Here is a 24,605-nt window from a genome sequence, read left to right as displayed (position 1 = left end):
TAAACAGTGGAGCTCCCCCACAAGTGTCCCCATTTTGGAAACTATACCCCTCAAGGATTTTATTAAGTTGTATAGTGAACATTTTGAACCCAGAGGTACGGCACAGAATTTGTTTACATTAGGTCATCATATTGAATAAGTTGTCATTATTCTTGAGCGCAAGTGCTCGCTACTTGAGTTTGCATCGGGTACTCAGGTATGCACCATGTACAGCGTGTGCTCGAGTGACATGCTCGAGTCCCTGCTCCGCATGTTTCACGGTTATTAGACACCCAAAAAAAAACATGCGGGGATCGCTCGTGCATGGCAGGCAGTCCCCGTAAAGTTTTTTGGCCGCGAAGCATATGGGGCAGAGACTCGAGCATGTCACTCAAATACCCACGATACTCAATGCATACCAGAGCACCCGATGCAAACTCAAGTAGCGAGCACTTGCTCTCAACACTAGTCGCCATATCGTCATCTTTTTTTCTTACTTTTGAAAAAAATCCCAACCCCAGCCCTAGCCCCAGCACAACCCTAGCCCCAAACCCAGCCCTAACCCTAGCCCAATCCTAACCCAAGAGTTTATTTTTGACGCCGTTCCTTGTGCGGTATAAGTGATTAGACGACTTTATTCTTTGGGTCGGTGTGATTACAGCAATGCCAGAATCATATGGGGTTTTTATGACTGACAGCTGTCACACACTAAAAGACGCATTTTTTGTAAAATCTAGTTTTTGCATCGCCATATTTTGAGAGCTATAATTTTTCCAGATTTTGGCAGACAGTCATGTGACGGCTCGTTTTTTGCGGGATGACTTGACGTTGTTATTGGTGCCATTTTCAGGCACGTGACATTTTTTGATCGCTTTCTATTCCGATTTTTGGGAGGCAGAATAAACAAAAACCAACAATTCAGGAATTGTTTTTTTTTTTTTTTTTTTTTTTATTCTGTTCCGCGTGTGGTAAAATTGATGAGGTAGCTTTATTCTTCGGGTCAGTACGTTTACAGCGGTACCACATTTGTATCATTTTTCTATGTTTTGGCGCTTATACACAATAAAAGCTATTTTATAGAAAAAAATATTTTTTAGTATCGCTTTATTCTGAGAGCTATAACTTTTTTATTTTTCGGCTGATGGAGCTGTATGGCGGCTTGTTTTTTGCGGGACGAGATGACGTTTTCAGCGGTATCATTTTTATTTATATGCGTCTTTTTGATCGCGTGTTATTCCACTTTTTGTTTGGCGGTATGGTGATAAAGCATTGTTTTTTGCTTCGGTTTTTTTTTTTTTTTTTTTTACCGTGTTCACTGAAGGGGTTAACTAGTGGGACAGTTTTATAGGTCAGGTTGTTCCGGACGCGGCGATACCAAATATGTTTACTTTTATTGTTTTTTTCTAATTTTTTTTATAATAATATTTATTGATGGGTACATTATATTTTTATTTTTGGTGTATTATTTTTTTATAATATTTTTGCACATTTTTTTTTTTTTTTTTTCCACTTTCACACAGTTTATACACTTTATTACTTTGTCCCACTCTGGGACTTTCACTTTTTTTTTTCTGATCGCCTGCATGGCACAGGAATGGAGCACCATCCCTATGCCATGAAGGCTGTCAGAAGTGCACAGTGTGAAGATTGCTTGGAGATGCACTGCGCATGTCCAAGCAATCTTCCTGCTCTCTGGTGACCCGGATGTTGTCATGACGACATCGGGTCGTCATGGCAACACCCGGGAAGCCTTTGCAGACTGCGCTGGAAGCCGGAAGAGGAGGTGAGTATCGCCGATCACCTCCCCTTGCCCCCGCAATGCCGCGATCGACTTCGATCGCAGCATCGCGGGGGTTAATGTGCTGGGAGCGGTGCAGGACCGCTCCCTGCACATAGTACCGGGTGTCAGCTGTGACAATCAGCTGACACCCTGCGGCGATCGCGCCCGCACAGCCTGTGTGCGCGCGCTATCGCCATGACGTACTAATACGGGTCTGGCTCTTAAGTCCCAGGGCACAGACGCGTATTAGTACGTCAGATGTTAAGGGGTTAAATCACCCCCCTTTCACCCCATTCAAAATAAAATAAAAAAAAAATCACGTATACACATATTTGGTATCGCTGCATTCAAAATCGACCGATCTATCAATATATAAAAATAATTAATCAGATTGTTAAACAGTGTAGTGATAAAAAAAAATCAAAACGCCAGAATTACATTTTTTGGGTCGCCGCAACATTGCAATAAAATCAAAACAAGCGATCAAAACATCGTATCTACCCGAAAATAGTATCAATAAAAACGTCAGCTCAGTGTGCAGAAAATAAGCCCTCATTCAGCCCCAGATCCCAAAAAATGGAGACGCTACAGGTCTCGGAAAATCGCGACTTTTTTTTTTTTTTTTAAACAAACTTTGGATTTTTTTTTTCACCACTTAAAAAAGAACCTATACATGTTTGGTATCTACGATCTCGTAATGACTTGGAGATTCATAATGGCAGGAAATAGGGATGAGAAGGTGGGAGGAGCTCTGTGGATCCCATGTGCTTTTATTTTTTCAAGGTGCATTATGTGAGATAAATTAGTGGGCCTGCTAGTAGTTCTCTTTCCAAGTACCAAGTTATGTTCTGGAAGTGCGTTTTGACTTTAGAATGGTAATGAAACTTTCCTATGTGTCACTGTTCCATTCTCAAATATTTGAGGATGGATGCCTCTACCCAGTCCAATTGAGAAAAAAAAGGATAGTTAAATTATATTTAGGATATGTGGTGGTACCTGGGAAGATATCCAAATTTAAAGGATTGCTTTTTTTACGGAAGCTGAGATCAGGTGTAAGAGTTTTTCTAGGGCCTTGGTGTATTTGTATTTCCTGGGATCTACCCAACCAAAAGTCCCCAGAACATATCAAAAGGGTACAAAGATGGTCAAGTGTGTCACCTCACACAACCACAGGCAATATGTGATGCAGGCTTAGAGCGTGTTTTTAAGGAACAAGTCAACATGGATAGCAAGTCTGAAATGTCAGTGTCAGGCAATGAAAGTCTCCAGTCAGAGTAGCCAGTGGCGCAGGTACTAAATGTAATGTGTGTGAGAAGATATTTAGAGAGAGCAGTAGTATGGACCCTTGTGACCCTATAGAGAGCTCAGTCCCACTCACAGATGATTTGAATGTTTTGGAGGAATTTGCCTACATAACTTGCTGCTGGTAAATAAACAGCTAAATCTATATGTAACTCAGGGGAGTTTTCCCGAAGAGTCTGGAATGAGTGTGTAGATGTTGAAGCATGATCCACAAAATGGCCGATCAAATGACGACCCTGTTTGTGCCATATGTTAATTATTGCTTTGGAAAATCTGAATTTATAACAAAAGCTTAATGGATGGACAATATGGGAAAATAATCAGAGAAAATAACTTTACTACAGTTCTATGCATTCCAATTTCTGTACTTCCTGCAAAATTATTTTCTCTGATGAAGCCCCTTTCAAACTTTTTTGAACATCTGGAAGAATGATTGTCCGGAGAAAAAAAGGTGAGCGCTACAATGAGTCCTGTATCATGCCAACAGTAAAATATTCTTAAACCATCTATGTGGGCTTTTCATTCAAAGGAGTGGGCTTACTAACAATTTTGTCTAAGAACACTACCATGAATAAAGAATGGCACCCAATTCTCCTTCGAGAGCAACTTCTCCCAATGATCTAGGAGCAATTTGGTGATGAACAATTATTTTTCCAGCTTGACGGAGCACCATGTCACAAGGCAAAAGTGATAACCAAGTGGCTCGGTGAACAAAACATGGCCAGGAAACTCCCCAGATTACAATCTCATTGATAACCTATGGTCAATCCTGAAACAGCAGGTGGATAAACAAAAGCACAAAAATGTTGACACTCCAAGACATTGATTAGACAAAATTGGGTTGTCATAAGTCAGGAGCACTACATATGGAGTCTTGGTATAAAAAGTTGTCAATAGTTTAAAAACTTTTTAAATTCTTATAATCGTACTTCAGTAACCATAGAAACTTCTGATTAAAAAGTGTAAAAACACTCAAGCAAACTGTGAAAACCAAAATTTGTGTCAGTCTCAAAACATTTGGCTACGACTGTACAGCAAGGTGGTTAGTAAAGCTTCGTTGCCACGTGTAGAAATGCTGCGTTCCTCTGCAGGTGTCTCAATAGTTTGCTCTGATTAATGCAGCATTTTCCTCTATTTTTGATGCATTTTTTTTCCTGTAAATATTTGAAGCAGAAATTCTGCTCTTAGAAACGCAATTGGATTTTTTTCTACAAGTGATTTTCCAGGCTCCTAATACAAACGCACTAAAAATAACCAGTTAAACAACGTCTTTACACACTCATCAGTGAGTTTTCAAGAAATTACAGGTGCTTCTCACAAAATTAGAATCTCATCAAAAAGTTAATTTATTTCAGTTCTTCAATACAAAAAGTGAAACTCATTATATAGAGTCATTACAGAGTGATCTATTTCAAGTGTTTATTTCTGTTAATGTTGATGATTATGGCTTACAGCCAATGAAAACACAAAAGTCAGTATCTCAGTAAATTAGAATACTTTATAACAACAGCTTGAAAAATGTTTTTAAAATCTGAAATGTTGGCCTACTGAAATGTATGTTCAGTAAATGCACTCAATACTTGGTCGGGGCTCCTTTTGCATCAATTACTGCATCAATGCGGCGTGGCATGGGGGCGATCAGCCTGTGACACTGCTGAGGTGTTATGGAAGCCCAGGTTGCTTTGATAGCAGCCTTCAGCTCTTCTGCATTGTTGGGTCTGGTATCTCTCATCTTCCTCTTGACAATACCTTATAGATTATCTATGGGGTTAAGGGCAGGTGAGTTTGCTGGCCAATCAGTATTAGTACTTTTGGCAGTGTGGACAGGTACCAAGTCCTGCTGGAGAAAGAAATTTCCATCTCCAAAAAGTTTGTCGGCAGAGGGAAGCATGAAGTGCTCTAAAATTTCCTGGTAGACGACTCCGCTGACTTTGGTCTTGATAAAACACTGTGGACCTACACCAGCAGATGACATGACTCCTGAAACCATCACTGATTGTGGAAACTTCACACTAGACCTCAAGCAGCTTGGATTGTGTGCCTCTCCACTCTTCCTCCAGACTCTGGGACCTTGATTTCCAAATGAAATGCAAAATTTACTTTCATCTGAAAAACAACACCTTGGACCACTGAGCAACAGTCCAGGTCTTTTTCTCCTTGGCCCAGGTAAGACACTTCTGGCGTTGTCTATTGGTCATGAGTGGCTTGACACAAGGAATGCGACAATTGTAGCCCATGTCCCATATACGTCTGTGTGTGGTGGCTCTTGAAGAAATGACTCCAGCAGCAGTCCACTCCTTGTGAATCTCCCCCAAATTTTTGAATGGCCTTTTAACAATCCTTTCAAGGCTGCGGTTCTCCCGGTTGCTTGTGCACCTTTTTCTACCACATTTTTTCCTTCCACTAAACTTTCCATTAATATGCTTGGAAACAGCACTCTGTCAATGGTCAGCTTCTTTAGCAATGGCCTTTTGTGGCTTACCCTCCTTGTGGAGTGAGTCAATGACTGCCTTCTGGACATCTGTCAAGTCAGCAGTCTTCCCCATGATTGTGGAGACTATTGAAACAGACAAAGGGACCTGTTTAAACACGTAGGAAGCCTTTGCAGGTGTTTTTTGTTAATTATTCTAATTTACTGAGATAATGACCTTTGTGTTCTCATTGGCTGTAAGACATAATCATCAACATTAACAGAAATAAACACTTGAAATAGGTCACTCTGTTTGTAATGACTATATAATAGAAGTTTCACTTTTTGTATTGAAGAACTGAAATAAATTAACGTTTTGATGATATCCTAATTTTGTGAGAAGCACCTGTACATCCAGTTAGCTTGAGTTGTTAAACAGCATATTTTCTACACAAAAAAAAAAAAACAATGGAAAAAAACAGCATTTATGCTACATGGCCTCAGTGACACTGTTGGAATCAGGTCCTCCACTCCTGTTTTATACTGCCCTCGATTCCTGTAGAGAATTCCTCCAGAAGAAAGTACAACTGTCCTCTCAGCTTTAGGCGTCGGACATTAGTGTTTTTCATGTACAAAAAAAAACACCAGGTGCGAGCGTCAGTGTTTTGGATCAGTTTTATCAAAGTTTGGTCAGTGTCAGTTTTAATCATCGGAGTTTCATCAGTGATTTTCTTGTATGAATAAATTACAATCCTTTGCAATCAGTGCCGCATACCGCCAATGGCGGCAGGCAACGCGACTGCTATGGGGCCCGTGAGCCAATGGGGGCCCGGTGCCAACGCCCCTGGCGCTGTCCCCCCCCCCCCCCATTCAACTTTTTGACAGATGCCGATACAATTGACAGCAATGATGGTGGAGAGAGCGTCAAGTGACACTCCCTCTCCCATCATTCCTTCTCTGCATCTAACGTAGCAGGTGCGATGACATCGCGCCAAGCTGCGTCAGGCAGTGGAGCTGCTGAAACGAGCTGCAGAGAGACTGAAGCAGCAGGGGTACGAGGAGATGTAAGTATTGTATTTATTTTAAAAATCAGCGAGTACGTGGTGGCCATAATACTGCAGGACTGTGGGGTGCATTATACTATATGGGAGCTGCATTTTACCCTATGGTGAAAGCATTATCCTGTATGGAGGACTATGGGGAGTGCATTATACTATATGGAAGGCTATGTGGGGCCATTATACTGTATGAAAGCAATTATACAATGTGAAGGTTTGTGTGGGGACCATCACACTGTTTGGAGGGCTAGTAGGGGACACTATACTGTATGTATTCCCATTATACTGCATGGAGGGCTGTGTGGGAGTCACAGTTGGGGGATCATACTGTGTTGGGGGGTCACCATACTTTGCCTTGAGAGTTGAAGCAGGGTACAGTAGGGTCATTATACTGTGCATGTGGAAGAATTCACAATGGGGTTATCATACTGTGTTTGGGGGGCACTTTTGTTATCATACTTTATGGGGGCAATGAAAGAGGAATCTAGGACTTCAAGAGGAAAATTATTATGTAAAGGCTGGAAAGTTGTGAGATATGCTCTACTGTGACAGACAAAAGTTATTTTTTTCCTTCTTTTTTTGTGGGGGAGGAGGGCCCAGTTAAAACTTCTGCTATGGGGCCCCATGATTTCTATGTATGCCTTGTTTGCAATGCTAATCACGGACAGCACACGGATGCCATGTGATTTTCATGGACCCATAGACTGGTATGATTGATTTTCATCTTTCAAATTGATGGACATGTCTCTAATATTTTTGCAGATATATGTTCCACAAAAAAAAACACATGTGAACAGCCTCATTGACTATGAGTACCTATTCTTACCGTGAAACCTTAGGTAGAACATATACGTGAAAAACGGACGTTTGAATGAGGGCTAGCTATGTAGTTTATTAATAGCCAGAATATATAGAAGAAAAAAAATCTAGAAGTTCTGTGTGTCCTCAACCTTCTAAATACTTTAACACTACATTGTGTTTGTCAAAGCATGTGGCCATGACACCAGGCTATTTACTATAGTGCAGCAGATGACACGAAATAATTCACAGTCAGTACATACCAGATCTTCAGTCTTGCTGTCCATTGCTGTAGGAAAATGTTTTGGTTTTGTTGACTTCACTTAATCCAAGCAGCATTAATGTTAGAAGCCTTATTGCGAGGGACCAGGTATGGAGACCAATATACTCAACAATGAATCGACGTTCGTGAATAAAGTTGTGGTCTTGACTTGTGCTGTCGGACTTCAGGGCCAATCAGTGTAAATGACATAGGGCTGAGCTACTTCACAGGTGCACGGTTTGACCCACTGCCTTTGTAGAAGGCAATTTGCCAGTTCTAATTTTAACACTGGCTTATGAGGCTTGTAAATATAGGAGACGGGAAATACTGACCACTCTAAAATGGGCAAGAAAAGAAAAGGAATTACACATTTTATTAAAATTATCTGAATAATTTTAAAGTCTTTACATATTCACTCACCATCATAAGCTTTCCACTGCCTTATTGGAACCAAACTTGGTAGGTTCAGGACACATTATGTGTGACACCAAAACGTCAAATTAAGGGAATTACTCTAAGTAGTATCATAAGAAGCTGCACATGTGAGACCTCCCTCTGCCCCACTTACAGAAAAGGTTTGCTTTATCAGCACATCACCAGACAGTCACATTAATACTTATTTTTATGCGCAGGGGCTGCAAGAGCACAAATGTGTCCGTTCCCAAGATGCGGATTGTGAAATTAAACACCGTGCTGAAATAATACAGCTGCATTTTCTATTCAGTCAAGCAGTTTATAATGTAGTGTGTATAACTGTTCATATAACAGACGTCGGTCTTACAGATTTTATCCTATTTGCCAGAAAAAGATAGAGCAGCGTGCAGCACCATTTGTCCCAGCTATGAGCACCATAATGGAGCCCTGACAAACCCCATTAAAGTTATCGCCATTGGTGTCCACAAATCACCCACTGACGACTCCACACCAGTATTCAGGTTTTCTTCTTTTGTGACTGATCAAAATATGTTTAGATCTGATGTGAACCTGGCTTTATATACCTATAGAGTACAATGATCTCCAGTCATGAAGTGTCTTAAAGGGAAATATACGTAGAAAATGGCCTATTGTTTAAATCATGTTTTTGTGGATTTTCAGCAACAGTAGCAAGTATACCAGCAGCAATAAACTAATTGAGATCCAGCTTGGTGCTGAAGCATCTAATGAGCGTGTGAAAAAGTCATTGTGAAGCGAGAGGGGAGCAGGAGGAGCTGTGACATCAAACAGAAAAAGTGGATTTAAACCATAGATCATTTTCTGATACATTGCCTTCAGAGACTGCTGTATGGAGTTTGTCTGAAAAAACAGCAGTGGGAGCCTGAAATGTAATTTTGGTAAACTAAGTTTACATTTCCATTGGCAGATGCTTTATTCTCTACATTGTAGCAACTTAAATGGGTATCCCATATTGTACAATAAAGGGGCATTGTACATTTATGGCATTTCCGAGGGATATGCCACAATTTTATAGAAGAGCACACTACTGTAAATCAAAAATAGTATGAAATCCTATTCATTTTTATAGGAATTTCGACCAACTCTTCATTGACAGCACCATGCATTAAAGGGGTTTCCCCACAAACAAAATGTAATTGTAATCAATAGATCTTGGAATAATAATAACTTCCACAATTGGATGTGTTTAAATAAAATGTTCCTGTGCTGAGATAATCTTATAAATGTGCCCCTGCTGTGTGCTGTGTAATGGCTGTGTGTGACGGTGTAGGAACATGGTCTGATCATACCACAGCTCCTGGGCGGGGAAGGAAGCAAAAGAGTATACAGACAGGAGAGCAAGGGATCGCAGCTGATTCTTTTTATGAGGTAAAACATTGTTTAATCCCTTAGTGACCACTAGAAGTCTTTTTACTGACCTGCGATATAAGAGACTAGCGTTCCTCGACAGGTGACAATCCTGTAACTGTCACTACACTATACTATAACACTATAGCTGACAACTTGCTGCATCAGCCATGATGAGTGTTGGCACCGACCATGCACATTTAACCCCTTAGATTCTGCTGTCAATAGTGACTAGAGAATATAAATAGTTAACAGAGTGAGGGGGGTTTCTTCTTTAACCTCTTTGGCACCCTCAGATCTCGATTGTGTGGTCCTGATATTTGCCATGGCAGGTAGCGGCCAAATAACGGCCTTACAGTCTGCTGGTTATAGCGGCCTGTTCAGAAGTTATCAAAATTTAGGTGGTAAACATAAACTTTCATTCTTGTCATGCCACTTTCCATTACCTCCTGAAAAGAACCAGAAGGGTTAATAAACTACCTGAAAGCAATTTTACATATGTTGAGGGGTGCAGTTTTTAAAATGCTATCAGTTTTGGGTGGTTTCCAATATATAGGACCCCCCAAAGTCACTTCAAAACTGAACAGGTCCCTGTAAAATTAAATTTCGTAAAATTCGTTAAAAAAATAAAAAATTACTGCTCCATTTTTAAACCTTCTAAAATTTTAACAAAATACATCAACACTTTACAAATGGTGCTGATGTAAAGCAGACATGAGGGAAATGTTATTTATTAATGTTTTTGTGTGGTATGACTATCTGGATTAAAGGGATAATCATTCAAAGTTTGAAATTGCAATTTTTAAAACAGTCAAATTTCTGATATTTTTATAAATCAAGGCAAAACATATCAACCTAAATTTACCACTATTATAAAGTATCGGGAGTCAAAAAAAATAAATCTCAAAATCAATGGGATATGTTGAAGCATTCCAGCGTTATTACGACATATTGACAATGGTCAGATTTTAAAAAAAATTGGTCCGGTCATTAAGGGGTTAAAAACAATAAGGGAAAGGTTTTACCTCACAAAAAGAATCAGCTGTGATCCCTTGCTCTCCTGTCTGTATACTCTTTTGCTTCCTCCCCTGGCCAGGAGATGTGGTATGATCAGACCATGTTCCTGTACGGTCAGACACAGCCATTACACAGTACACAGCAGGGGCACATTTATAAGATTATCTCAGCACAGGAACATTTTAATTTAAAACACATCCAATTATGGAACTTTTTATTCCAAAATCTATTGATTAAAATTTACTTTTGTTTGTGGGAAAACCCCTTTAAGGCCCCATTCTTTGGACAGATGTGGATCTCATGGGTTGGACCTGTGGATATGCCATAAATGTATACAAAATCCTTTAAAGGCCAGTACATTCATGATACTTGTTTTTCCACTTCAGGAAATGTCAATCATTTTCCTTCATCTTACATAAAGTGTCCACAATAGGAGCATACAGTCAAGCTACAGATGAAATGTAATGACTGGAGCCTTCAATTTTAGAGATATCCGAGAACTCCATTTGTGCTGCTCGGTTCAGTAGGTGCTACAAGGAAGACTTTTTATTTTACCCCTTTAAATATTGGAGCCATACTAGGAGATTGTGCTAAATAATGTAATCGACCACAGCTTGTTTGCAAATAAAGTGCATTTTTATTAGGAAAACGTATTAGTACATAAATCAATTGGATTAATCTCCTAAAACTCACAGTTTACAAAGCATCACGTATCACAGAATTAGGCAATTACTAAATGTGTACAATATTCTGAAACATGGTGGCACTGAAAAACACAGCCAATATAGAGAAAGAGTAACAGATTATACATAGAGTCAGTAAGTGGTCGGCGTATACGTGAAACAGAGGAATTCCCATTATGCCACCAGCCCTTTAAAGATACAGCTACCAATCTATTTACATGACAGGAGCAATTACTTCGAATAGGCAATTGTAAAATAAAAATTAGAAATTAGAAATGGTTTATACAAGGAGCTGCTGATAGGAATGGATCCGAAAACATCGTAGTTAAAATCCTTTTTTCCGTCATGTTAAACACAACTTAATTTTACTACTGGAAAGAAAATGACTTCTCACATAGGTCAAAGCCAGAGCTCATGACGAGGATGATCAACCTGTCTCACAGTGAACGTCAGCGAGGCCACTTCTCCATTGTGTAATAGGTCAATGCACAATCATGTAGAATTGACTTAAAAAAAAGTGAAAGGTATGTTGTATTACACATAGGAAAACTACCTTCACATGCATTAATGCCTCTGGCGTACATTCAGGAGTGAGTGCAGCACCACTTACATTAGGCCCCAGGCTACAGGACGTGTTAGCAACCATGAAACACTTGTGGTAAATAAGGCTTAGTGTATACGTGACATTAGTTTGCTCCTTAAAGACGTTGGTTAAGATGCATAACTTCTGTATTTACATAAAGGTGCACTTCTGAGTTATGTAGCAAGGCACAATAACATATCAAACAGTATACTTAACCATTGATATCAGTGACTCCAAGATCTGAAGAAGAGAAGAAAAAAAGATTTTTGGCATGACAATTGTAGACCTTAATTTAGCGTTAAAAGCAGCTCCATTGCTACAGTCATTTAATGCAATAAATATATATTACCCAGGAATGCTCATCCATGATTGGTTTATAGTTTATTCAACAATTGAAAAATCCTTCATTAAAAACAGGAACGAAGCTGCATTCACATATTTATTTTTTTATATATATATATTAGATAGATATCTATCGATATATATATATCTCATCGAACTCTTATCTTTACATAAGGAAAAAAAAAGTTAATTAATTACAATATATGCACCTTTAGAAAGTTTTTTTTATAGCAAGAAAGGCAGTGCTTAGAAAAAAGGTGCAAACCACTCAAGTGACCCAAGGAAATATCATACTGGTACAATCTGGTGACCTGTCAATTCCTGTACATCTGGTCTGCTCACTTCATTTCTTATCAAATAAAGCATAAAAAAGAATAAAGTTACTTGACACTATATCACATGTGCATTATAAAAAGAACAAAAATCTTGGGTATTTAAAGATAAAAATCCAGACAAACAAACCCAGATTAAACTGGTCATCAATAAATGTTAAATTGGGTAGGGCAGATTTATCAAGAGTCTTTACTAGAAAACGGGCACAGAAGGGTGGGGAAACCTCTGGATTTATGAAGACCAGATTAATAAGCTCTTTTTAAAGGGTGTACCATGGGTGAGACTTAAAATCAGTTCCATACATGAGAATGGGGTTATATTGTGCGATGTGCATGGACTGAACAAACCCCATTTAGATGTATGGAAAAGTTGTTAGAAATTTCTGAATTCAATGTGACAGGTGTAAACATAGCCTTCTCTGGCTCCAATAACCGAGGTCATAACAGTTTTAACATAGCCTGACAGAGGCATCACTAATAAATCTGCCCCATCAATTTAAAGAGGTAAGTTTATGGCATATCCAAAGGATTTACAATAAATGCCAGATAAATTAAGTGGGACCGGAGTCTGAGATCCTGCATTGTTGTGAAGGTGACTGCATGCATGACTCTTTCCAGAGGTGAAAGCCACATCTCTAATTCTTGTGGCTATGCCATGAATATCTATGATGGAAATACCCTTTTAAGTTATATTAGGTATATATACAACCAGGAATAAAAGCACAGAAATGTTAGACCCATTGCTTTGTCAGTCTTTGTAGCTCAACTAGAAAATCTAATGAAGGATGTTACCACAAGGCAGTGGATCAGGTGAAGATACACCACTAGTCCATGTGCTTGCATCCATATGAGGAAAGAAAGCGACTAGTTTGCAGAAGATTTTAGATTTTACAATATTGCAATTTCTATATAAATATAGATGTTAATTTTCCACTTAATATCCAAATGTTTACTGTAGATACATGGAATGTTGCACGATTTTCACGAGTAAGACTATATGTGGTATGATACATTACAGTTCACATTGCCAGAACACAACGTAGTAAATAGGCTACAGGGTAATCCTTACTGCTACGCTAGAAATAAGTGGAAATAACCATTGGGTTGCACAGACATTGCACGCTTGGCTAAGCAGTCATGATATTTCAACAGGAGTTGGCTCCAAGCTATACAGTAAGATTGAATGAATAAAATCCGACATGTCTTGCCCATGCTTCCTAATGCAGCAAACATTAGGAGACTGTATCCCGACACAGACTAACATTCAATGCCTATGGCAAGGCTAACTATTACACATGTATTTCTCTGGTTACCCTAGGTTAAGACAGCAATTGCATCCAGACAGATGTATTTACTGGATAGCCAGGTTGGATCCACAGAGGTAGCAGCAGAGGAAACAAGCTAGTAACAGGCCTATGATCCAACAAAAGGCACAGTGATTAATGCTGCTAAAAACACAAGTATTCCAACTTTTTTGGATTTTCAATTTTTTTTGTTGCATAATCAAATATTAAAACATAGACTGCTCCGTCAGCATCTTAGTGTCCCTTTACACAAGTAGAGAAATTGTCCTCAATGAGCCCCAATTAATGTCATAGGAAATCGATCTGCGCTCATTTAGATGCAACACTAATCAGGAGTGTGGCTTGTATTATTCATTCCCCCTCCTGACATATAACTAACATCACTGTAGGCAGCACATCCCCCGTCTACACAAGGGGATGTACTGCGGACCATCTTTCACAGATACAAAGGACTATAACGGAGCCTTTTTTAACTTCAACATCTGCCAGAGAAAAGTCAGGACATCCAAATATATTAAATAGTCATGAGAAATTTCTGCGTTTGACCGTCATTTACCTAATGTGCAGGGAAGCCTTAACTGAATGCAATCGTGAAAATTATTAATATTTGCATAAAACATAGGCGAAAAATAGGGAGAGCGCAGAGGAGTGCATACACTGTATTAATGCAGGCTCTTAAAAGCGATCCTAAGAGTGAAAACGACTATGTAAACAAGGTCATACTAAGATCTCTATTAAAATGTATTGTCATTTTTAATAAGTTACATTGAACCAAGTCCACAATAAATCAGTCAGGGAGGGCTCACAACCACAGAATTATTCCTTAATATACAGTACTGTGAGGTACACACAATTAACACTGGGTGCAGCGACACTTGAGGTCTGCAGTTGCAAAGGACAGGGAAGAACAAAACAAAATGGTTACAAAACATTGTTAGATCTACTCTGTAGCAGCAATAAAGTGCCACGGCTCAAAAAACAAAAAAAAAGAAAGAAAAAAAAAACATACAATTTTTTTCTTCTTAAAAAACAAAAAAAACAAAAACACGTTCTTTGTTAGGCAAATTGTTACAAATGTACTGCTCTGCTTTCATACAGATCATGATCCTGCAAACTTTTGGACCTTGTCCATAATTTCTCTCATAATAACAAGCTAACATATATGGCATAGAAAACAAAAGAACAAAAAAAAAGAAAAGAAAAAAACAGGCGTCACGTCTGTCACTAAGGCAGCCAAGTACCTAAATAAAGGCTTCTGGTGCAAAGCTGAGCGACGAGGTGGTACGGCAGATGCAATTCTTTGTGGGTTCATTATGTCAATGTTGTAGCCAGGATGATTATGAGAATCAGCACCAAGACGACTACACAGATGATAATAAAGATCATTTTCTGGAAAGAAAAAAAAGTGAATGAATAAATATATGCACAAACATAAATAGGAATATGGCTTCAAACAAGATACACTTAAAGGAATCTGTATACCCATATCCCTAGTTACCAACTCTTGAGCAGATATCAGTTGCTCCCATAAATAAAGCGTATAAGTATTATTGCACTTTGCCCTCTGTAGGATATCAGAGCGTGGACCCCTAATATATAGTTGGAGTTCTATACAAAGGTTTATGGACTCCGGTCCACTGATGGGGAATGTTTAGCACGATATTACCTATGCTCCACTCCTATCAGATCTTTATACAATTGGTATGTGATATAATTTTACTGCCTCATAATCATACATAATCATCACAAATAGCTCAATGGGAGCTCCTCATGTATTATAGGACACAGATCTTATTTTATCATGCGATCAAGTATCGCTTAACTATTGTTATCCCACCTCAGTCAGTGATTTTTGTTTATTTTGGTGGTTTAAATATTTTGAGTTGTTGGTCCTCAGTCAGTGAATTCTAGCTGCCCATTTCCCTCCTGGTCCATCCCCGCCCCCAGCACGGATTAGCAGATCACTAGATCTGTCATTAGACAAGGTACACAGAGAGCTGTGCTGTGAGTGGGGTCGGCTTTTTACATCTAAAATTTCTGGATTGTGCCCAACTGCTGCACCCAGTAAACTAAGTGATACATCAATGGAATCAGGGTCTCTTGGCCCACATTATGCTGCTTTCAGATGAGGCAGCAAAAACCTGGTGACCGATTCCTTTTATACAATTGACTTTTGTTAAAACCTGCATTACTTTGTCATAAAAAAATGAATAACATTTTTGGTGTGCCTTTATCCACAGGCGCAATGTGCAGAATTTCCCTAACAGACTTGAATTTGGAAATCTGTAGTATCTGTTACATATGAATGTGCACAACTGTATGGGAAGAATGAGCATAACAAGGGTTAATACTTTAAGGGGTTTTCAACAACTTTATTTTAAGAACTGTCTTGAGATCAGCATAAAATAGGAAACAAATGTTACTGACCACTCCAAACCGTTTGCTACCCAAGTTCCACCATTCTGGTGGTCTCCTTCTGATCGAAAGCAATGCCATCCCATCGACAAGTCACCTGATCCTGCAGCCAATCAGTGGCCTCAGGAGGAAGGTAACATACTAACATAGCAACGTTAGTTGAATAAACACCTAGGTCCATCAAGTTCAACCTTTCTCCCCCAATTGTACGCCCTATACCAACACTACACTAACTTACAGGAACTAGGCCTCACAAATGTATTACCATTTTTATTATTACTGCACTATTACAATTACAAATTAAACAGCTTGTCATGTTTTAATTATTAATTATTATTAATTTAATTTGTTTTATTTTTTTGTATTACTGATATGATATTACTAAAATCCCTGTACCTAAATCTGTTGATCCAGAAAAAGGCAAAAACCCCAGGACACATTGAGCCAATTTGCATCACGGGGAAAAATTCCTTCTTGACCCCATGAAAAGGCGATCAGTACAAGAACCCTGGATCAATTGTACTAGTATAGGTGTAACATTTTGTTTAATTTAACTGTAACCCTAAATGAACAAGACATCGACACATCTGGTCTTGGCAGAGACTACTGGAGCACTGGTGCTGGATCAGTGGGTGATTGGAGTGGGAAGGGACAATCCCTTCACAAGGCAAGTTTAAAAAGAAGCTTCTTTAACATTATTATGATTAATATTTCTTTAATGGCTTTTTTTTTCACATGGTGGTGCAATGACGTGTACTCTATTATAATGTCATACAACTTAGGTGGCTACTTACAGAACATGCATCATCAAGGAGAAACTACTTTGTGGCAGGCAGGGGTTGGAAGCCACATCAATATATCAGGAAATAAAAGGCAAAGTGGTGGGAATCACAGTTGGAGGTATACTATTACCTATTCATGATGTATGTATATGTGTGTGTGTCTCTATACCTATACATACATACATACATAATATATATAGATAGAAAGGAAAGAGATAGAGAGACAGAGACAAAACACGTTTGCAGCCCCGTAGCCCTTTCTGCGATCATTTTAGAGCACCAGCATTCTGGTCCCGATTGACTTCTATGGGGTTCGGGTAGAGTTCTGGTACCCGAACCGAACTTTGGACTAAAGTTTGCTTGAACCCAATGAACCCGAACATCCACGGGTCCGCTCATCCCTACATGACTTAAATGTTCGCTTAATCTCATCTTCCTAAAAACAAGAAAATTACAGCAACTCATTGATAGCAGAATTTCCAATGTGCTACTAAAAAAAGCAGACCAACCATGTTTTTACAGTGTTGTGGACCAGTCACCAGTGGTAGTATAAATCACTCAAAACCATTCACCATTAACATTAATCAAATTAACGACAGACAAAAGTACAGTAGGTGTTAGAATTGAAGTGCACTTATTTGTCCCATCCCACTATGTACAAGCAGTGCTGACATATAGTGTGCACTACACCCAAAAGTGTCACTCTCTATACAATCGACCTGGTTTACAAAAAACTAAATGTTACATTAACCTAATTATATGATGTATCTGTAAGTACACCATTTACGTAAACCAATTTATTACAGCAAGTAATCTGACAAATTCATTCCTTCCAGGTTGATGGTATAATAAGAGTACAAAAAAAAAAAAAAAAAAGAAAAAACTGGTTACCTACTGCCTCATGGGCAGATGCTGAATTATAAAGGGTTCATTTGAGACCAACTGATAAACCTATTATCAAGGCAACTATGCCAATAACCACCAATACTAAAATGGCAATGATCCATCCTTTCTGTAAGCAAGAAAAAAGTTCATTAATAAATAGTTTACTACAACTTAGCTAGAAGACTTGTTAAATAACTCGTTAGTGTGCCAAAGTCATCACTTATTTACTACTCTTTACTAAAGCTGGAATGTGACTGGCTTCAGCCCAGTGTTTTGTACAATTAACTTACCCTGCGGGATTTGCTCTGATATTTTACGGCCTTCTTGGTTTCTTCTTTGGCATGTTCAATGTAATCAGCAGCGTTTTCAACATTCTTCTCAATATTGTTAATCATTTCACCCTATGAATAGAGCCAGAGTTCAGATTTAAAGATAAGATTAAGAAAATTACAAAATGACAAAAAGGCCTCTAATACTCTAAATTTCTACAACCACACAAAACTATTTAAAAGGTAATATGTCACAAAGTTTTAGCAACCTAATCTTAGAGCAGCATAAATGTAGTGACAGACCTTGATTCCAGCGATGTGTCACTTACTGGTCACCTTACTGTAGCTTTGATAACATTACTGTTTTACCAGTAGGAGATTATCACTAGAGGACTAGTAAAACCTGCTGCCATGTAGTCAAACTCTGTATAACCCTGCCCCCACCACTTATTGGCAGCTGTGTACACTGTACATGGGCAGAAAGCTGCCAATCAGTGGTGTGGGCAGGGTTATACAGGGCTAAGCATTCAGAGAACTGCTAGATTCGCAGCAGAGAAGACTGTGATTTTATCAAAACTGCAGTAAGCAGCCCAGTAAGTGATAGATAGCTGGAATCAGGGTCTTCACCCCTACATCATGCTGCTCTCACATGGGTTAGAAAAACCTGGCCACAGATTCCATTTAATGGAAACCATCAAAATTTTTGTCTGGATTGACTATCACTGCTTATTTGGATATACTGATGAATTCAATATGTTTTTACTTTGCACTTGATGAATTTTTGAGAAAAATAGACAAATGGGTTCTCCCACTATATTATATGGACGAGAAAATAAAGTGCTAAGGCATAGGATTCGCAGAACCCGGTCCAGTCGGTATTCTGTGGCTGCCAGATGGGAATGCAGCGAGCACCTGTGGCTCTTCTTTCGATTAGCCGGCCTGGCGTGAAGTCACGCCACGCCACGCCACACTAACAAATCAAAAAAGAAGGCAGGTATGATGTTAGATAAGAGACTGTTTGCGGTGCTCCCTTTTGGCAGCCACAATTTAACAGCCATTCACTAGCAATTCTACAAAAAAAGCAAAACATAGGAATTGTTAAGTGCACCATAAATCTTGACCGATCTGAGCACAAAGCTCTGCCTGCCATTCAGATGATGTATGGATTTACTCAACCTTCAATTGGTATCTTCCACGGAAAAAATCTCACGAGATTTTGTGCTCACTCTGGTACCTGCATCCTGTTATAGATACTGAGGGAAATCCTCTGATTTACTAACGACATGTGTTTGAGAAGACGTTTAGAATTTATTGTGCCTTTTTGTGTTTTTCTCATAAGTGATATGTAATCTTTAAAAAGGGACATTTCCATTGTATACATTTGTGGCATATCCACAGGATGAAGTATATGTGGGTCCCGCAAATAGGACTTGCATCAATCTCAAGAATGGGACCATGACACTGCCATCAATGGAGAGGTGGCTGCGATTCCCATGTCTTTGTATAAAAAGGTCTACCACCTCTGCACTGGATGTAAGCTGCAGTTTTTACAGTTTCTCTCCCTGCTCTGCAGCTTCAGCCTGTGGCCTTCTGGTTTCGCTTCCCTCCAGCTTCTTCCCCTCCTCTCTCCATAGAGTTTGATAACAGCACTTATAATTTGATTTTACACTGAAGACAAACTTGTAGACAGAGTTGACCAGTGTTCAGGAGCGAATGATCAGTGCAGGGAGAGAAGAAGCGACTGGTAAGTGGGGAATAAAAGCTGATTTCTCTAAGATACTACAAAACTGTACGGTTCACTTATGAAAAAACAAAGTTTATTTGCTGTTTAAAGAGGACCCGCTTGGATGTTTTTAGCCTGATTTAAATGCTGCTGATCTCCTGAATTTGGCAAGGTTTATTTTCTGTTCCAGTTCCTGATATGGTCCTTTCTTACTTGCTAAAAAAACTAGTCGTTTTGGTCAACTGGGTGCAGTCCTCTAGAAGGCTCACATTGAGATAACTTAATGAAAGTGCCCACTTGGCGTGAGCAGCAGCATTTACACCATGTAAAAACAAATTACATATTTATGGCAAGTGACATGTCATCTTTAAAGAGGTACAGCAAGTATAAAAGGTCTACATACCCCTGTTAAAATGCCAGGTTTTTGTCATTTAAAAAAAAAAAAAAAAAATTTTCTACCAAGAAGTTTCATTTCATTTTGAAAACTTTTTTTCATCTTTAATATCACCCATAATCAGTACAATTCATTTGAAAAATAAACAAATCTTTTCCAGTGGAGAAAGAACAATAAAAAAAACATCACATGGTTGCATAAATATACATACCATTAAACTAATACTTTGTTGAAGTATCCTTGTAAATTTATGATAGCATTCAGTCATTTTGGCACAGCATGGCACATTTAGAATTGGCAAACTTTACCCACTATTCCTTGCAGTAGTGCTCCAATCTGTGAGATTGCGAGGGCATCGCCTGTGTGCAGCACCCTCTCTAGGTCAAGTCAACCTATAGATTTTCAGCTGGACTTAGGTCAGAGCTCTGGCTGGGCCATTCCATGACAAATCTTCTTCTGGTAAGTCCAGTCATTAATTAAAAATGGAGGTATGCTTAATGTTGTTGCCTGCTGAATGGTGAAATTCCTCTTCATCTTCAGTTTTTAAGCATAGGCGACATAATGCTGCCCTCACCATGCTTCACTGTGGGAATGGTGTTTTTTTTGGCAATGCGCAATGTTGGCTTTACATCAAACATACCTTTTGTAATTAGAACCAAAAATATCAATTTTGGTCTCATCAGACCAGAACACGTTTTCCCACAAGCTTTTGTCGAATATGATATAGATTTTTGCCAAAAGATAGGCTGGCTTGGATGTTTTTCTTTTGAAGAAAAGGCTTCTGTCTTGCCACCCTTCTCCAAAAGTCAAACATATGAAGAATAAGGGAGATTGCTGCCACATGTAGTACAGAACTAGTACTTGCCAGAAATTCCTGCAGCTCATTTAATGTTGTAGGCCTCTTGGCAGCCTCCTAGACTAATTTTTGTCCTGGTCTTATCAATTTTTGAGGAATGCCTAGTTCTAGGTAAGGTAACTGTTGTGCCAAATTTAAGCCACTTCTTGATAACAGCATTCAGAGTGTTCCATGGTATATCTAATGCCTTGGAAATTATTTTGTACCCTTCTCCTGATCACTTTCAACAATGAAATCCCTTTGCTGTGTTGTAAGCTGTTTACAGAACATGGATTTTGCTGTAAAAAGCAACTAAGATAATGTCAGCAAAATCCTACTAAACAGCTAAAATTTATATGGGATTAATCAGAATCACTTTAAATGACGGCAGCTGTGTGCCGACTACTATTTAACATGAGTTTAAATGTGATTGGCCAAATATAAAAATAAGCACATTCCCAAATATAAGTGGGTGTTAAAACAAAAATATTGTGGTTGCAGAAGTGTGGTTATTTTTTCCCTCAAAATTAGAGAGAATATACAGAATATGGGTGACATTACAGGTGGTAAAAGTTCTGAAATTATTCTTCTTTGTATGATATTTTTTACATGACAAAGGCATGACATTTTAAACAGGGGCATGTAGACATTTTATATCCATTGCATTTCCAGACATAAAAGTATAACTGTGCACACAACCCAGACCCGTGTCATGAATGTACCTTTATATTGACTATTTTGAAACTCTTTTCAAGCGATACAAATAAGCAGCCACCTTTTCATTCCCTCTCTTTCTAGAAGCTGTGGCTATGGCAGTACATGCCAAAACTGTCTGTGAAATAGACTTTAATTTTTCCAATGAACAAGAGGAATTACATGACAATTTTCCCACAGAATTGAGGCTTGAATCAGGTTAGCCCATTAATGGATGCAAATGGCTTTCTACTGACCTTAGGAATAGTACTCTGTGACAAAAATTCAGCGGATGTCCGCTGTATACTATGGCCGACATTGTATACTATGACCGACAGTCTGCCCTATTGGACCACGATTGATGTTAGCAGTGATTAAGGCTTTTTAACCCACTAGATCCTGCTGTAAATAGCGACAGTGGAATTTAGCAGGTTAATAAAGGGAGCCCTTATTGTTGCCATGGCAACATGAGGCCACATGTTAGCCTCAGGGTCTCCAGTTATGAATTCCTGTCAGGATACCTACAACAATTTAGTGGAAAAATTGTAATGTTTCATCTCATTCCTTCTACTTTGCAGTAATTCCCGTGAAGTACCTGAAGAGTTAAACTTCCAGACAGAAGTTGGGAATACTTTGAGGAGTGCCGTTTTCAAAATGGTTTCACTTTTTACTAATTTTATATTTTGTGTGGGGAAGGGGGGGGGGGGGGGGGGGTAGAGGTTCCAGTATAGAAACTCCCCAAAGTCACTTCAAACCTGAATGAGTCATTACAAATTTGCACATTTTTCAGAATGTGAAATTTTTGATATTTTCATAAATAAAATGCAAAACATAGTGAACTAAACTGTCATTTCTCAATAAAAAAAAATAAAATAAAAATGAGAAATAAACATGTTCTAAAACAGGCACAAAAGTAACTGTTTCATGATCAAGTGGCATTTGGGTGATGTTCCCAACTCCTGCAACTGTATAAAAATGATAGAGAAGTCCCGCATTCTCACATAAAGGCTCATCCAGACGTCAGTTTTTTGCATACGAGGTCTGCTTTTCACGGACAGACTTTGCACCTAATATAGGCTACAGGACTGAGCACGGACCAAGTAGTCAGCACAATCTACTCGCTGTCCATTTTTCCTAAATGGTTTTGGTGAAAGCTCAAGAAACTTTCCTTCAGATGAGAAAAACTGATGAAACTGATGGTATAACATGACACTGACCAAAACGGATAAAACGCAGACCATTTTTGCGTAATAGAAAAATCACTGATTTCTGAATGAGGTCTAACTTTGATTATTTGACAGAAATCTATATTTAAAACAAACAAAAAAAAAAAGTGTCCGAGTTGGCCATAGACATTGAACTTCATGCTATGGATGGCATGTCTTAAGAACTTGGATAGAAATGATCCATGCATACAACATGTTTTATGTCACTTGAATGTGCAGGAATGGATATGCAGATGCTGACAGATGACAACATGTGAATCCTTTACCTCCATTTCTGTCCTTCAGGGGACAAAACCAGCAGCAAATAATAGAGCAAAAATAAGTTAATATATACAGCCATTTATCTGGAAATATTTTCTAGAATTACGAGTTATTTATGCACCGCCATCAACTTCCATAAACCACCAACACTGGTGATAGAACATGTACAGATTATTTTATGGATGTGTATATTGTTTGTCAGCGGGATTTATTTTTCTGCTCTGCTTAATAAAAATGACAACTGTAAACAAAATCCCCAACTTGTTAAAAGAGGGAAACCTAACTAATGTTGTACCCATGTGTGAACATCGCCTGACATATTAGGACATTAAATAGAAGACATTAGAAAGAACTAGACGTCATAACTCTTATTTTTCCGTCGTCATAGATCTGTGAGGGCTTGTTTTTTTGCGAGACAAGTTGTAGTTTTGAATTATAGAATTAATTTTACTATACAAGGTATTGAAAAACAGGAGAAAAATTCCAATGGGATAAAGTGGTGAAAAAATATGAAATTCTGCCATTGTTTCCTGGGCTTTATTTTTAATGTGTTCATTCCTCGGTAAAAACGCCCTGGAAACATGAGTCTCTTGGTTAGTTATGGCAATACCAAACTTGCATATTTTCTTTTATTTAAAAGGTGAAAAAAAAATTCAGACGTTTATAAAAAAAACAAACAAACCATGGCTTCTGTCGTCATTTTCCAAGACCCGTAAAAGTTTTTATTTTTCTGTCAATGTAGCGGGGGGAGGGCTAATTTTGTGTGCGGCAAGCTGATGGTTTTAGAGTAGATACAACACTGATAGCTTGCATTGCATTGTATTATTCCAGGGAGATGTGCTAACCAAAAAACTAATTGTGGCATGAAGATTTTTTTTTTTTCCACTTTAAAAGGGTGAGAAGTAGTTTAACCTCTAACTAGTTCAATATTATATAGCAAATATAGGGGATTAAAAAGTAACTTATTAGTAGATTCTAAAATTGACCTTAAACAAGGTGGAATATTAAAAAAAAACGAAAACAAAAACAAAAAAACAACGAGCGGATAGTATACACGGAAAGAATAGCAGGACTGAACCCAACTTGTAGCTAGGTATTCTAATACTGTTAATCCGCCAATGGGTGGGGTGTACAAGTACTTAGGGATGTACTCTATGCATCAACTACCTCCTCATATGAAATGACACTCTGAAATCCACAGGAAGGATACAAAATGTATGTCACTGTGCACATTCATTTTTGAGCGAGTCTCATCTACTGGGGTTATATTGATTTGAAGGTCTCTGCAAAGGGACATGTGATTACTACTGCGGTTAAACTCCATAAGTGTCATAGATATACAGTAGTACCAATATCTGGGTGACGTGAGATTGACCGGTTATCCAGATAGCTATTGGATTCCACTGCAGTTTTTCTGTAAAGATCACATTGCCTGATAGGTACTGGGGTTGTTTTTGGATCTTAGGATGATT

The 24,605-nt window shown here is 38.6% G+C and overlaps 2 protein-coding genes across 4 annotated transcripts in view; both read right to left on the bottom strand.

Moving 5' to 3' along the window:
* Positions 1 to 7,812, bottom strand: part of RIMBP2 (RIMS binding protein 2) — a 711,286-nt gene extending 703,474 nt beyond the window's left edge. Inside the window, exon 1 of the mRNA XM_073676113.1 lies at positions 7,591 to 7,812. Coding sequence (XP_073532214.1) covers positions 7,591 to 7,614 — 24 coding nt within the window. The 5' untranslated portion in view covers positions 7,615 to 7,812. The remainder of the gene's footprint in view (positions 1 to 7,590) is intronic.
* A 3,257-nt stretch (positions 7,813 to 11,069) lies between these two features.
* STX2 (syntaxin 2) overlaps positions 11,070 to 24,605 on the bottom strand; it is an 84,983-nt gene continuing 71,447 nt past the window's right edge. For 2 of the 3 annotated variants that reach the window (XM_073676106.1, XM_073676107.1), the window contains exons 9-10: positions 18,023 to 18,133; positions 14,381 to 15,039 (exon numbers count right to left, since the gene is read on the bottom strand). In XM_073676106.1, the coding sequence (XP_073532207.1) occupies positions 14,962 to 15,039; positions 18,023 to 18,133 (189 nt within the window). In that variant the 3' untranslated portion in view covers positions 14,381 to 14,961. Of the gene's footprint in view, positions 11,913 to 14,380; positions 15,040 to 18,022; positions 18,134 to 24,605 lie in introns of those variants that run through there. The other variant, XR_012318873.1, reaches the window with a different exon arrangement.

The sequence above is a fragment of the Phyllobates terribilis genome, unplaced genomic scaffold (genome assembly GCF_046119375.1).
Source record: "Phyllobates terribilis strain yellow unplaced genomic scaffold, ASM4611937v1 Scaffold_1__5_contigs__length_1240528914, whole genome shotgun sequence".
NCBI classification, from domain to species: domain Eukaryota; kingdom Metazoa; phylum Chordata; class Amphibia; order Anura; family Dendrobatidae; genus Phyllobates; species Phyllobates terribilis.
Note: the sequence above shows the minus strand (reverse complement) of the source record. Positions and strands in the feature narration are given on the sequence as shown.